Source organism: Vulpes lagopus, chromosome 2, assembly GCF_018345385.1.
Source record: "Vulpes lagopus strain Blue_001 chromosome 2, ASM1834538v1, whole genome shotgun sequence".
Taxonomy (NCBI): domain Eukaryota; kingdom Metazoa; phylum Chordata; class Mammalia; order Carnivora; family Canidae; genus Vulpes; species Vulpes lagopus.
Window position 1 is genome coordinate 74,968,724 of NC_054825.1, and position 14,414 is coordinate 74,983,137.

At 38.2% G+C, this 14,414-nt stretch overlaps 1 protein-coding gene across 6 annotated transcripts in view; it reads left to right on the top strand.

Annotated features, from left to right (window-relative positions):
• FSIP1 (fibrous sheath interacting protein 1) overlaps window positions 1-14,414 on the top strand; it is a 338,650-nt gene that overhangs the window by 184,190 nt on the left and 140,046 nt on the right. For 5 of the 6 annotated variants that reach the window (XM_041735796.1, XM_041735805.1, XM_041735814.1 and 2 more), the window contains 4 exons: window positions 1,235-1,333; window positions 4,434-4,558; window positions 7,674-7,784; window positions 10,718-10,888. In XM_041735796.1, coding sequence (XP_041591730.1) covers window positions 1,235-1,333; window positions 4,434-4,558; window positions 7,674-7,784; window positions 10,718-10,888 — 506 coding nt within the window. The remainder of the gene's footprint in view (window positions 1-1,234; window positions 1,334-4,433; window positions 4,559-7,673; window positions 7,785-10,717; window positions 10,889-14,414) is intronic. The other variant, XM_041735787.1, reaches the window with a different exon arrangement.

Here is a 14,414-nt window from a genome sequence, read left to right on the forward strand (position 1 = left end):
TACCACCAATTTGCTAGATTAACTCATTAAAGATTGTGCAGGATTAAAGTTGTAATGTCAATCCCAATGATGCTACATTGTTATGAATTCCAAATTAGGGAATTGGAATTGACACATTTCTTTTTACTCTCAGGAATTGTATGTTTTGAATTCGGTGTTATCTGTGTGTTGGCATCAATGTATCTTCTGGCAACTTCCTTTACCTGTATCATCTCTGAGAGGGTGCTTGAATCAAGTTTGTTTGTTTGTTTATTTATTTATTTATTTATTTATTTTACTTTTACTTTTATTTTTTTAAAGATTTTATTTACTTATTCATGAGAGACACAGAGGGAGAGACAGAGACACAGGTGGAGGGAGAAGCAGGCTCCTCGCAGGGAGCCTGATGCGGGGCAGGGAGCCTGATGCGGGACCCGATCCTGGGACCTCGGAGTGACGACCTGAGCCAAAGACAGACACTCAACCACTGAGCCACCCAGGTGCTCCCCAAGTTTGTTTCAGAGATAGGTGGTGGATGCTAATATCCTCAGGACTTGTCATGTTTCTGAAGCAAAAACCTTTCTGTGCCACAACCTGGCAGAGTCTCTCATGTTGAGACATAGAGACTTGGAAAAAAAAAAAAAGGATACTTGTTTATGTTAGCAGTTTCTTGCAGATATACAGTGTCTACATTAGCTAATAATAAACTACAGTGAAACAAGAAGAATTGAAAACACAATTTCCTAATTTCTTTATGAGTATTGGCCCAAGAGCATAATTCCCAAAGCTATCCATCCCAAAGCTAACTTTTTAGAAGTCTCCTGGTTTTCTCTTTTAAACACATGCTTTTATCTTAATGACTAAACCATATATCTGAAATCTTTATTTGGGGACCTAAAAGAAAAAAGAAAAATACAAAGTTATTCAGTGAGCATATTCTCTGTATTATGAATGTTGGAATTTGGATACATTAACTCCAGAGTTAATGTGATATTTTAGCACACGCCTGTACATCCTCCTTGCACGGAAGTCCTAGGGAAATGCTTTTTGACTCTTGATTTTCTGCTGTTGGTTTCAGTGGCTAATATGAATTAAGATGATGGTCATTTCTACCTTGAAGTGACATCTTAAGAAATGTGTATGTGGAGTTGATTGAGGAATATTGCAGAGAATGTTAGATCTAACTTTTAAACAATTGTTCATGTAGATGATTTCTTATTTTGTGTATTGAACAAATGATTTTTTAAATCTACAGATCCTACTCACTGTGAGCTTGAAGACACGTTTTTCTCAGTGTTTCACACTCAGGTCCCTCCAGAAGAATATGAAAACCATATACAGAATGACAATCAAGGTTTGTTTTTATTTGTGTGATTTTGCGTATTGTCACAAGAACATACTAGCTCCATACAGAAATAGTAACAGATGAAATGATTTGATGTAATTTAATCCAGAGATAGTTTGTGAAAGCAAGTTAAGGTTCTAGATGAAGCAAGACTGGTCATGCATTCATCACTGTTGAAGTTAGTTGTTGACGGTTTATTATACTATTCTTCCTAGTTTTGGATATTTAAGTTTTATATAACAAAGAGTTAAGGGAAAGCTGGCTGCAAGTAATAGAAAACTAGCTTAAGCAAAAAAGAAAATTTATGGAAATAATCCTAGAGGTAGACTCCTTTTTTGATTCCCTAGAGCATATTCTGTGATTAATTATTGAGAGGGAGACTCCATTTCAAAATTGCAAGAAGACAACAACTGATGCAACTTGGGTTAGATGCCTATCCTTGGTCTAGCCAATTCATCCAACTCACCAAGGGTTGGGGTTAATAGGGGAACATGGCAACTTGTTCAGTTGATCACCACCAGGTGGAGGAGAGGACATTTCTAGTGAAAGAGTTCTGACCAGACAATTCAATGTTTTTTTACTACAATTTACTAAAAGTATATTTTAAAAAAACTATCATAAATATATTCATGAACACATTTGAGTTACACTAATGTTGTATTGTTTAAGAGCGTATGAAACTTAAACTGAATGAATAATGTTGGGCCCGCGGGATCAAGGGGGATCGGGAGGCACCAAAAAAAAAAAAAAAAAAAAACGGGGGCGGACCCCCCACCTTGTTGCCCCCACCTCAGAGCTTTCCCATCACCAGCAGACTGCCTGGGGACAGTCATCAGGGGGAGACCAGACCTATGCAGGAAACCTGAACCGGACTTTACCAGGCCCCATTAAGGGCATAAGCATACCGATTCCACCAGTAATATGCCCTAATACCTATCACCCCGTACCCACGCACCAACCCCTTACCCCTCCCCCCTTAAAAAGCCCGCTTGCCCTCCCCTGCGGCCGCGGAACCTCCCCGGAGAGCGCACCCCGTTAAAAGCCTGTTTCGACCAAGTTTTGCCTGGCCCTCTCTATTTCATTTCACTACCAATCAGATTAAACCTGACAAATAACCAAATAACCTCATATTTCTTTTTTTTTTTTTTTAATATTTTATTTATTTATTCATGAGAAAGAGAGAGAATGAGAGAATGAGAGACAGAGAGACAGAGAGGCAGAGAGAGAAGCAGGCAGGCCCCACGCAGGGAGCCCGAGGGACTCTATCCGGGTCTCTATCCCGGGTCTCCAGGATCACACCCTGGGCCTAAGGTGGCGCTAAACCGTTGAGCCACCTGGGTTGCCCATAACCTCATATTTCAACTTAAAAGACTATATACACAACTTGGCTTATAGGAGAAAGTTACATATTTTATATCTAAGGAGGCCACTCACCAAAAAAGTAACTTATACTTTAACTATTGTTAGTTGATTAAAAAACATCACTGATTAAAGAAATAAAATCCTAACTATAAAACACAGATTTGTTTGCCTAGAAACCTGTAAGTTAAATTTGAGTGGAACGTTTTTCTTACCCAAATTTATTTTTGTTTGAAAAGAATTTATTTATTTTTTATTTATTTTTTATTTATTTTTATTTTTTTTTTGAAAAGAATTTAAATCCAGAGATCTTATCCTTTTCCTGGTTCTTCCCAATTATCATTATCAAAATATATTCTTTAAATTATTAAATTTGTATTGAATCTTTGATAACTAGCTATAAATATACCAATTGATTAGCTCCCTTAATCCTCTTTATTGACATACTCTCTTCCAAAACAAAGATGACTTTTAAGTAAACCTTCTCTGGATTGAGCTACTGGCTAATATTTTCCCCTTTTGGACTTTTAAGTGGCAATTTATCCTGTTTAGTAGGGTGGGCATCACTTGTCTTTTAAGAAGACGCTTCTTTATGCCTGTTTTTAGAGCTTTAAAGATGCGTTCACATGATCTTGTTTTAAATGCTTTAAATGTGACTACAGTGAAAACAAAATATTTAATAAAGGGAATAAGAGTCCATAAGTATTTTTCTTACTCTTGTTTTGAGTATCCAGGGTCTGAACAACTCAGAAGTTGACTCGATTTTTTTCAAAGGTTGAGAAAAAATGACAAACTGAGATGAGCTCTAAGGGTTTGCACAGGTAGGATGTCAGACATTCAGGACACTTATGCCCACACCTTGCTTAAAAGACAGGTTTGAACAAAAAGTTTCTGTTCAGAGAGGGTGAAAACATATTAATAGAATAGCAGGAGATGACTCTAGTCTTTAGGGAAAGTTTTGTTTTATATAAAGACTAAAATAAATGTATTGATTCATTTTATTTGAGTATAATTGACACATGTGACACTAATTTCAGGTACATAACATAGTGATTTGACAAAGTTATACATTAATCTATGCTCACCACCAGTGTAGCTGCCCTTTGTCACCATGCAATGCTGTTATAATACTACTGACTCTCTTTCCTGTGCTGTGCCTTACATCCCCACGGCTTACTCATTCAACTGGAAGCCTGTATCTGCCACTCCCCTTTGCCCTCTTGCCCATTTCCTCACCCTTCTCCCTCTGGCAGCCATCACTTTGCTCTCCTTGTTTACAGCTCTGATTCTGCTTTTCGTTCATCTATCTGTTTTGCTTTTTAGATTCCACGTATGAGTGAAATCATATGGTATTTGTCTTTCTCAGTTTAACTTATTTCACTTAGCATAAAACCCTCTAGGTTTATCCAGGTTGTCACAAATGGCAAGATCTTTTTCTTTCTATGGCCAAGTAATATTCTAGCATGTGTGTGTGTGCGTGTGCGTGTGTGCGTGTGTGCGTGTATCACATCTTTATCCATAACAATAAATAATATATATTAGGATTCTGGATTTGGAATTTAGAAGTTACCCTATATATGTTTTATTTCTTCTATATCTTAATGTATGCTTATATATTTTAATGCATGCTTTATATCTTATATATTTAATGTATGCTTAATGTAATTTTAATTTAAAATTTTATCGTAATGGACACATAATTATGAAAACTTTTGAACTTTTTTTTTTTTTTGAACTTTTTTAATATTAGATTTTACTTATGATGTGGAAGGAAACGAGTCATTAATCAAAGCAGAAAAGAAACCTTTTTCAAATACAGAAAACATTGAGCTCAGGGGTAAACACAGCCAAGATTTTATTAAGCGAAACATTGAGGTATGTACTTAAAAATTTAGAAATCAGAACATGGGATTAAATGAGCTATGGAAATGAAAATAGTTGTGTTTAGTGTCTTTAAATATTTTTTTGATCATAATACATATATATGTAACTGAAACAGTATATATAACTGAAAGAAAAGTTTTAGGGACCAGTACTTCACTATTTTTTTATTCCATCCTATCTTATTCTCCTCTTTTAAAAATGCTAGCTGTAATTCAGTATACTTATTTCACTACACAGAAACTAATCTGGTTCCTGCAATTTGAAAAACATTTGCTTAGATAATAGTTTCACACGTTTCCCAGATTTTAAATTGTGTTATTAGTAAAATAGCCCTGTTAAAGTAGTGAGACTGATTATATACGTGGTGCATTTAGAAATTTGCATGGAAAATGCTCCTAGTAGAGCTGGAGAGGCCAACTGGTTGGTTGTCTGTCCCTTGCTCCCTCCAGCTGAGCCTCCAGGAAGCCTTTCACTTATCTCTTGCCTTGATTAGCTCCCTGCCTTAGGGTCTCAACCTTGGTCTTACAGGCAGACTGTGTCCTCTAGACAGACTAACCAAGGGCTCCTCTATTAGATCAGAATGTCGATTAATTAATTTATAGCAAGAAATGTAGGTGCAGTGGCAAACCACTCTGGCAGCTACTAGACGAGTTAGTGAAGTTAATTCACAAGAGGAGAGAGTTAAATAATTCTTCGCAGTTCAAGCCAGATGCTCCTTCCACGGCTGGACATCATTTCCAGGCAGATTGGATCCATGGGTCAATGTGCCACTGCCAGGACTGGCCTCTGAAACTCTCGCTTTTTCTCTTCCAGTTCCTCTGATCTGAAGGAAACCTCCAATTTGATCTGTCTCTGTGCTGGCTCATTGTATGTTGATTTATTTACTTTCCAAGAGCAATAGTGTTTTTCCCATATCCGAGTTCTCGCTGACACAGACAGTAGTAGCCTCACCATGGGTTTCCCTTTTCTCTCTTTTCAAAAAGATTTTATTTATTTATTCATGAGAGAAACAGAGAGAGAGGCAGAGACACAGGCAGAGGGAGAAGCAGGCTCCATGCAGGCAACCCGATGTGTAGGACTTGATCCCTGGACTCCAGGATCACACCCTGAGCTGAAGGCAGTAGACGCTCAACCGCTGAGCCACCCAGGCGTCCCCCTTTTCTCTTTTTAACAATAGCAGATGAGTCTTTATTCAGAGCCCTAATATGACAGTCTTGAAATTTAAAAGTAAGTTTATTTAGGAGAGAATGGGACATTCGGCTAGCAAGTGGGCACCTTCGTTTTGCGTGCGACGAAAGAGCAATTTTGAAATGGGTGATGGTGAGAAGGACAGGAAGCGTTTTACTCAGAAGTGTGCCCAGTCCCATACGGTGGGAGAAGGAGGGGGGCACAAGACTGGACCAAATTTTCATGGTCTATTTGGACAAAACACAGGTCAGACCCCCGGATTTTCTTACCTGGTTGCCAACAAGAACAACAAGAATCCCAAGAAGTACTTCCCTGGAAAAAAACCATCTTCCTTGGTATTAAGAAGACAGTGGAGAGGACAGACTTGATGGTTCCAAAGGCACAGTGGTTGGCTACTGCCTTGTTTATTACAAACTGGAAATGTCTCATGACTTCTTGTGTGTGCACCGTATTTAAATTGATCTCCTACACCAAAATTCAAATCATGAATGGCTGATGGAATATATCTTCTGGACAGTCCTGCCTGAAATAAGATTGGCTTGTGGTTAAAATGCACATGATCAGTTTTTTGAACTTTGATGGTAATTCCGGTTCAGCACGTGCTGTCACTGTTCCCCTTCTAGAGATATGATTGGAACTGATTGGTAATATTCAACTTTTCACAGAGATGGAAAATGCCATCTCTAAACCTGTAGGCGATGGGGCTTATATTTAGATTTATATAACTGCTATGTTTATTTGCATACTGAGGAAATCCCTTCACTATGTCACAGAACAGCAAGACACAGCTGTGTTTTTTAATTTATTTTTATTTATTTTTCAGCCGTGTTTCACATTGTGTTTGTTAGTCTGTTAAAGGCAAGGGCTGAAGATAAGCTGGCAATGTCCACTTTCTCTTTTTGGTCTTAACTATGCCAATTTATTTAAAATTCCTTGCATCTAAAATATTGCCTTTTGCTTAATAAAAGGCATTTTCATGTGGTTTATGTATAATATTAAACCAAGAATATTTAACATGTCTCACATTTTATAGATAATCTATAAGGTCAGACAGTTTTAAAATTCAGTGTGAACAGGATACAGTAGCATACTTTGCTTGTGAATTCTTTACTAAGTCAGACAAAGTCATAATTCAGGATTGTCTTTTAAGCAGCTTTTCGAAAACATAACTGTAGAATTACCATATATGCATGATTGGTAATGGTGCTTTTACCAACACACTAGAAGGATTAAAATTGAGGAGCTATATCATCAGCACAAATTTGCAAATTATGTGATAAGGCTTAAAATAATTAAAAACAAAGCCACAGATAAAAAAAAATTAAAGGAATTTCATTCACTAGATAGATGTCCCATAGGAAGTGGCAAGAAGGGATCCCTGGGTGGCGCAGCGGTTTGGCGCCTGCCTTTGGCCCAGGGCGCGATCCTGGAGACCCGGGATCGAATCCCACGTCGGGCTCCCGGTGCATGGAGCCTGCTTCTCCCTCTGCCTGTGTCTCTGCCTCTCTCTCTCTCTCTCACTGTGTGCCTATCATAAATAAATAAAAATTAAAAAAAAAAAATTAAAAAAAAAAAAAAGGAAGTGGCAAGAAGATTCCTTCCAAATATCTCAGCAAATATGTTATTACATTGACAAATATTATATAAAGAAAAATTTGCAAACTACCCATGTTTGTTTTATTTTATATTTTATATAAAATGTTTGTGGAAATGGCTACACCAGAGCCTGCTTATAGCAGGAATATCTTTGCTTGGAGAATGGACCTATAGCAAAAATTTGGCATAAAAGAAAACTACCTCGCAAATGAAAAATGCAAATCTCACAAATTTTACCTTGGTGTATCTGTGCTATAGAAGTCTCAGGTCTCATTTTTATGTTCCTGAACTATGAACTGTTTTTTATTAATACATTCTGTAGTTGGCCAAGAATTCAGGAAAGCCCGTGGTCATGACTGACAGAGAGAAGAAAAGGCTGATTGAACTTTTAAAGGACTTAGATGATGGAGATTCGGGGCTGTCCTGTCCTGAGGTATGTAAGCTCCGATATTCAATGACCTCTACACTTCTTCTTTTTTTTTTTGGTAGTTTCAATTTTTTATTTAAATTTCAGTTAGTGGGCAGCCCGGGTGGCTCAGTGGTTTAGTGTCACCTTCAGCCCGGGGTGTGATCCTGGAGGCCCAGGATCGAGTCCCACATCTGGCTCCCTGCATGGAGCCTGCTTCTCCCTCTGCCTGTGTCTCTGCCTCTCTCTGTGTGTCTCTTATGAATAAATAAATAAAATCTTCAAAAAAATTTAAAAAAATAAATTTCAGTTAGTTAACACATAGTGTAATATTAGTTTCAGGTGTAGGACTTAGTGATTCATCCCTTGCTTACAACACCCGGTGTTCATCACACCACATGATTTAATCCTCATCACCTATTTAACCCGCCCCCAACCCCACCTCTCTCCATCAACTCTCAGTTTGTTCTCTGTTGTTAAGAGTCTGTTTTATGGTTTGCCTCTCTCTTTCCTTCCCCCATGTTCGTTTGTTTTGTTTCTTAAATTCCACATACGAGTGAGATCGTATGTATTTTTCTTTTTCTTATTGATTTATTTCACTTAGCATAATACTCTCTAGCTCCAACCACTGCAAAACATGCCTAATCGTGTCTGATCTTAGAAGCTAAGCAGGGTTACAGCCAGGTTAGTATTTGGATGGGAGACCTCTGTGCTTCTTTAATTTTTTGTCATGTTATTGACCCATTAGCATAAATTTTCAGTAACTTTAAATTATGGGACAATATTCTCTGACTTGAAAAAAATCCTGTTTTACAAACTTATGTTTATTGAATTTTTCAGATTTATTCTTGGTCAATTCATTATTGACTCTCAGAGGATTATCTTATGTCACTTTAAGAGTGACTGCACAGGGCAGCCTGGGTGGCTCAGCGGTTTAGCACTGCCTTCAGCCCAGGGCCTGATCCTGGAGACCTGGGATCCAGTCCCATGTCAGGCTTCCTGCATGGAGCCTGCTTCTCCCTCTACCTGTGTTTCTGCCTCTCTCTCTCTCTCTAATAAATAAATAAAATCTTAAAAAAAAATAGTGACTGCTCATTAGCTATCACAGTCATAACCTCGGACTGCAATGTAATAGGCTTCGTCACTGACAACATATAAATGTGTTTCTCTGTTCTTTTATTTGGGACATTTATTATCTCTAAACTGGTTCTGGGGCGTTTTTGGTGGAGTCTTCAGTAATCCTAACAAACACCATCCTGCTCCCTACCCAGTTAACCTTGAGCATCCAGGTCCCTGAAGAGTACAAGTGTGGGTGTTTATAGGGCATGGGCAGGTCAGATAATCATTTGCGCTTGTTTACTAAACTTACAGCAATATTCTTTTTATTTTTAAATTTTTACATTTATTTTTAAAATTTATTTTTTTTAAATAAAAAGCCATGTGCCCTGGTTTTGTTATTAATTATGAAATTAGGCAAGCCGCTAGCCACTGATTCTCTGGGTAACCACACAATGGCATGGTAAATCTTCCTTATGTACCTACGAATGATGTAACAATGAATTTCTGTTGTTAAATGTTGCCTTTTATGTATTATTTTTGTTAGTGTCTGTGCCTTGTCCCTCTCTTTATTTTAAACTCTTTTCTATAATTTTATTTTTTGGTAGATTGTTTACAAAGATCATATAGCTGGATTTTTGTTGTTGCTGTTATGTCTTTGTTTCTTTATCTTTTGTTATTATTTCCTTATTCTTAATCTCTTAATGAGGATATTTAATTTATTCATATTTATTATGACCACTGACAATGTTTAGACCTTTTTTTGACATCTTATTTTATATTTCATTGATTAGATTTGTTTGGTTTTCTTTTTTTAAAAATTTTTTTAATTATTTATTTATGATAGTCATAGAGAGAGAGAGAGAGAGAGAGGCAGAGACATAGGCAGAGGGAGAAGCAGGCTCCATGCACCGGGAGCCTGACGTGGGACTCGATCCCGGGTCCCCAGGATCGCGCCCTGGGCCAAAGACAGGCGCCAAACCACTGCGCCACCCAGGGATTCCCTTTATTTGGTTTTCTTAACTTCACCTCTTTTTCTTCTCATAGTTTGAGGATTCAATTCAGTATCCTCTATCTGAGCTAGTGCTGCTAACCTTCAGTTTCTTAAAATACATTAAAATGTACATTTTTTCAACTTCAACAATTATTCTCTAAAATCTTATATCTTAACAAGGACTGATCTTTGGTATTTGGCTTTTATTTACCTTTCTTCCATTTTTTGCTCCCTCCAGTATGTTGGTCCCAAAATATTATAAGTTTTTACCTTTACCTGTCTGGAAGGTGCTAGATGGTATACTTCAGGGATCTCTGGGTGGCGCAGCGGTTTAGCGCCTGCCTTTGGCCCAGGGCGCGATCCTGGAGACCCAGGATCGAATCCCACGTCGGGCTCCCGGTGCATGGAGCCTGCTTCTCCCTCTGCCTATGTCTCTGCCTCTCTCTCTCTCTCTCTCTCTCTCTCTCTCTGTGACTATCATAAATAAATAAAAATTAAAAAAAATGGTATACTTCAAAACAACAACAATATGGCATACCTCTCGTATTTTAGGAATCTTTCTCAGTGGTAGCCAATTTTTTAGCCACATCATTGCATGGACCTTGTCAGGCCTTTTGATCTGAAGGCTCAAATCTTTCTTAGTTTAAAAATGATCTTCTATTATTCCTTTGTTTCCATGACATCTTTTCTCTCCTTTTGGGCTTACCTATAAAATGGGATATTGATGGGGAATGTGATGGGCTGCAGGTAATAAAACGCTTTATAAACTGTGGCTTAAACAAGTAAGGAGTGTATTTTGCTTCAGTAACAAGAAATCCAGGTGCAAATTGCTAGTGTTTTTCTTTATTCCTGTTCTGAATTCTTAGTATGGTTTTGTTTTTAGGTTGCAAGATTGCTGTTCTCTCTGTAGGCATTGTGTCTATTTTGGAGCTGGAAAGAAGAGGGAAAGGATAAAGGGAAAGGGGACACTCCTCTGAGGCTTTGCTTTTCATTTGGGAGTGTGTGGTGTTCCTGGGACTTCCACCTGCAACTGGTCAGCCCAGCTGTGTCATGTGGTCATTCATTTCACACATCACTGCAAGTAAGACTGGGGTTCAGGCATTTTGCTTTCTCACTTTAATAGCATAGGAAGCAAGGAGAAAGGAAGTTGGAAAGGGAGATCAGGTTAGTCAGTGTACAAGCCCACAGGTAGGTATAGAACCTCTTGGGTCTCTCTTCTAGGTCTTATCTTTTTTTTTTTTTTAAAGATTTTATTTATTTATTCATGAGAGACACAGAGAGGCAGAGGGAGAAATAGGCTCTGCGTGGGGAGCCTGATATGGGACTAAATCCCAGGACCTTTGGATCATGACCTGATCTGAAGGCAGAAAACCACTGAGCCACCCAGGTGTTCCTCTCCCCTGGGTCTTATAATATTTTTCTCATTATCTTCATCTTTTAAGTCATTTTGCTCAGATGAGCTCATTCCATAGTTTTCAACCATGTGTCTTCTGCTACTAGCTCTTCAGCCCTCTTTTGAGATTGTTTTTATTTTTATAGTTTTGTAAACTAATATTTGCTGAGAGTTTTTTCTGAATGTATTGTAAGGAGAAAGAGGATCCTTTCTTATTATCTGGCATGAGGGATAGACATTTCATACAGAAATTCTATAAATTCCTGGCACATGCTGGAATAGATTCAGAGGAGGAAGACAGGAAGTATGGTGGGAAGAATGTAGGAACACTTTGAGAAAGGGATCCATCAACTATATTCTTTTTTTTTTTAATATTTTATTTATTTATTTGACAGAGGGAGAAAGTGTCCATGCAGGGGGAGCAGCAGAGGGAGAGGGAGAAGCAAGCTTCCCACTGAGCAAGGAGACCGATGTGGGGATCCATCCTGGGACCCTGGGATCATGAACTGAGCCAAAGGGAATTGCTTAACCTACTAAGCCACCCAGGCATTCCCATCTAATATATCCTTTTTTTTTTTTTTTAAGATTTTATTTATTTATTCATGAGAGACACAGAGACAGAGAGAGAGGCAGAGATACAGGCAGAGGGAGAAGCAGGCTCCATGCAGGGAACCTAATGTGGGACTCGATCCCAGCACTCTGGGATCATGCCCTGAGCCAAAGGCAAACGTTCAACCACTGAGCCACCCAGGTGTCCCTACATTTATTTTTTTTATTTATTTTTTTAATCTTTATACCTAACATGGGGCTCAAATTCACAACCAATTCAAGAGTTGCACACTTTTCTGACCAAGCCAGGAAGATGCGCCTAAAAGATTTTTTTCTGTTTTGGGAATTTATACCTGCAAATGAATGGCACTCCCCAAAGCCAGATCCCTTTACTGCTAAGATGGGTTTTGTGTTGTATCTCATATTATTCACATCTAAATCAGTCTAGAGGGTGCCTGGGTGGCTCAGTGGGTTGAGTGTCTGCTTTTGGCTCAAGTCATGATCCAGGAGTTCCAGGATTGAGTCCCACATGGAGCTACCTGCTCAGGGGGAATCTGCTTCTCCCTCTGCTCCTCACCCAACTCATCCGCTCTCACTCAGTCTGTGTCTCTCAAATAAATAAATAAAATCTTAAAAAAAATTAATGTTGAATGCATGGGTTTGGTTGCAGACCCTTGGTTACCAGGCTGAGCCCTCACTATAAAGGAGGGTAGAGCATCTTCTGGGTTCCATCTTAGGGAGGCAAGACCTCTAAAAGCTAGAAATTTCCCATACCTAGCAAGGGTGTCTGGAAGGTGCTAGATGGAAAACCATGATACCAACTACTATATATTATATATAATTTCCTTCTATAGCAGTATAGTGCATGAAACATTTACATTTCTGTCAAATTTAATCTGACATGCTCTTTTATTTCCAGTGTCATTGAAAAAGAATTCCATTCAAACAAAAATTTAAAGTATATCAACCAAATATTTAGTCATTGGTTCCATAGCCTTTTTTTGTGTGTGTGTATGTGACTCATTATTCCTCATTTAGATCATACAGTATTTATATCCCTTTTATATAGGAAAAATTAAATGGATTTAAAAAAAATTGTGACTAAATATTTTCTTATGATGTTATGTATAATAAAGTATAAAGTTATATATAATAACTTTTATATACCAACTTACAAGTATATTTAAACTGTTTATTACTATATCATATCCTTGTATGGATATACTACAAGCTATTCACTTTTCCCTACTTTTAGACATTTGAGCTATTTGCAATTATTTTTTATTACAAATGACATGGCAAACATGTAAGTCAGTGTTCTGGGTTGCAAGAAAAAGAGATGGACTTCAATAAAAAAAAAACAGAATAGACATTTTGGAAGACTTGGATAGCTCACAGACTTGGTGGGAAGTTCGGAGCGCCAGATTTGTAACCCAGGAGGATATTAAGGTACCCAGAAACATAACTGTAGAAAGTCTTTAGAAACAGGCTGGTTAGGGGCTGCATCATGGCCACCAGACACCCCTGCTGCATCACTGCTGCCACCCTCACCAACACTGTTACCAACATTGGATCCCCAGGGTCACTGCTGTCACCATTAATCCCCACCCTACTTCCCGTGCATCCTGTGATTCCCTCTCTTTCCCTCAAAGTCCAGGGTGTTCACTCTGACTCCTAATTCTAATTCTAGGTCATTTGCTTATCTTCTTGATGCCAGTGGGTAGGGAGAAGGGGGGTCTCGTAGGGACCTGTTTCCTACTAAATCTCATGCAGTGTTTGGTTTCACTGTGACAGGAAGGGCAATTGGATGCTGGGGCTAGAGGAACATATGTAATTCTTTTTGTGTAAGTTTTTGCTCGTATCTCTTCTGGTTATCACCTAGAGATTGATTCCTGGTATTAGAGTTATGAAACCAAAGTGGATGAAATTCTTAAACTTCCTTGCCCCACCCCCTGGCCCTTTATTTTTAATGTTTTCATGATTCTTCTGTCCTTATATTACATGTTTCTCTATGTGACCACATCCATTCCCATGGTTCAAGGATTTGAGCTACTATAGATACATTAGTGAGTCCATAATACTTATTTCCAATCTAGGTCTCTATCTTAAACTTCAGACAAATATATTTAACTACCTAACATAATCTGTGGCTATCCTAGGGGTTTATGTGAATATCAGATGGTCCCAAAAGAATTCATCATTTTCCTCCTCAAACCTATTATGTCTCCTGTATTCCCATGTTTGGCCAATAGGATAGGACTACTATACCTCTAGTTCTCAAAATCCAGAATTTGGTTTTTATCTTTGATCCTTACACCTCCTTTCATTCTTCTATCAAATTATCTCTAGATTCTGTAAATTCTACTTCTTAAGTATCTCTGAAAAAAAAAAAAAGTATCTCTGAAATCTGTTCTATGTTCTGTATTCCTAGGAAATATTCCTTAGTTGAGGTGCTTATCATTTTTGTTCTAGATTATGGCTTTTGCTTCTCTCTCTTTTTTTTTAAAGGTCTATTTATTTTAGAGAGAGTGCACATGTGTGAGTAGGGGGAGGGGCAGAGGGAGAGAGAGATATGCTGGGCTTGATCCTAGGACCCTGAGACCATGACTGAGCTGAAATCAAGAGTTGGACGATTAGCCAACTGAGCCACCCCGGAACCCCACCA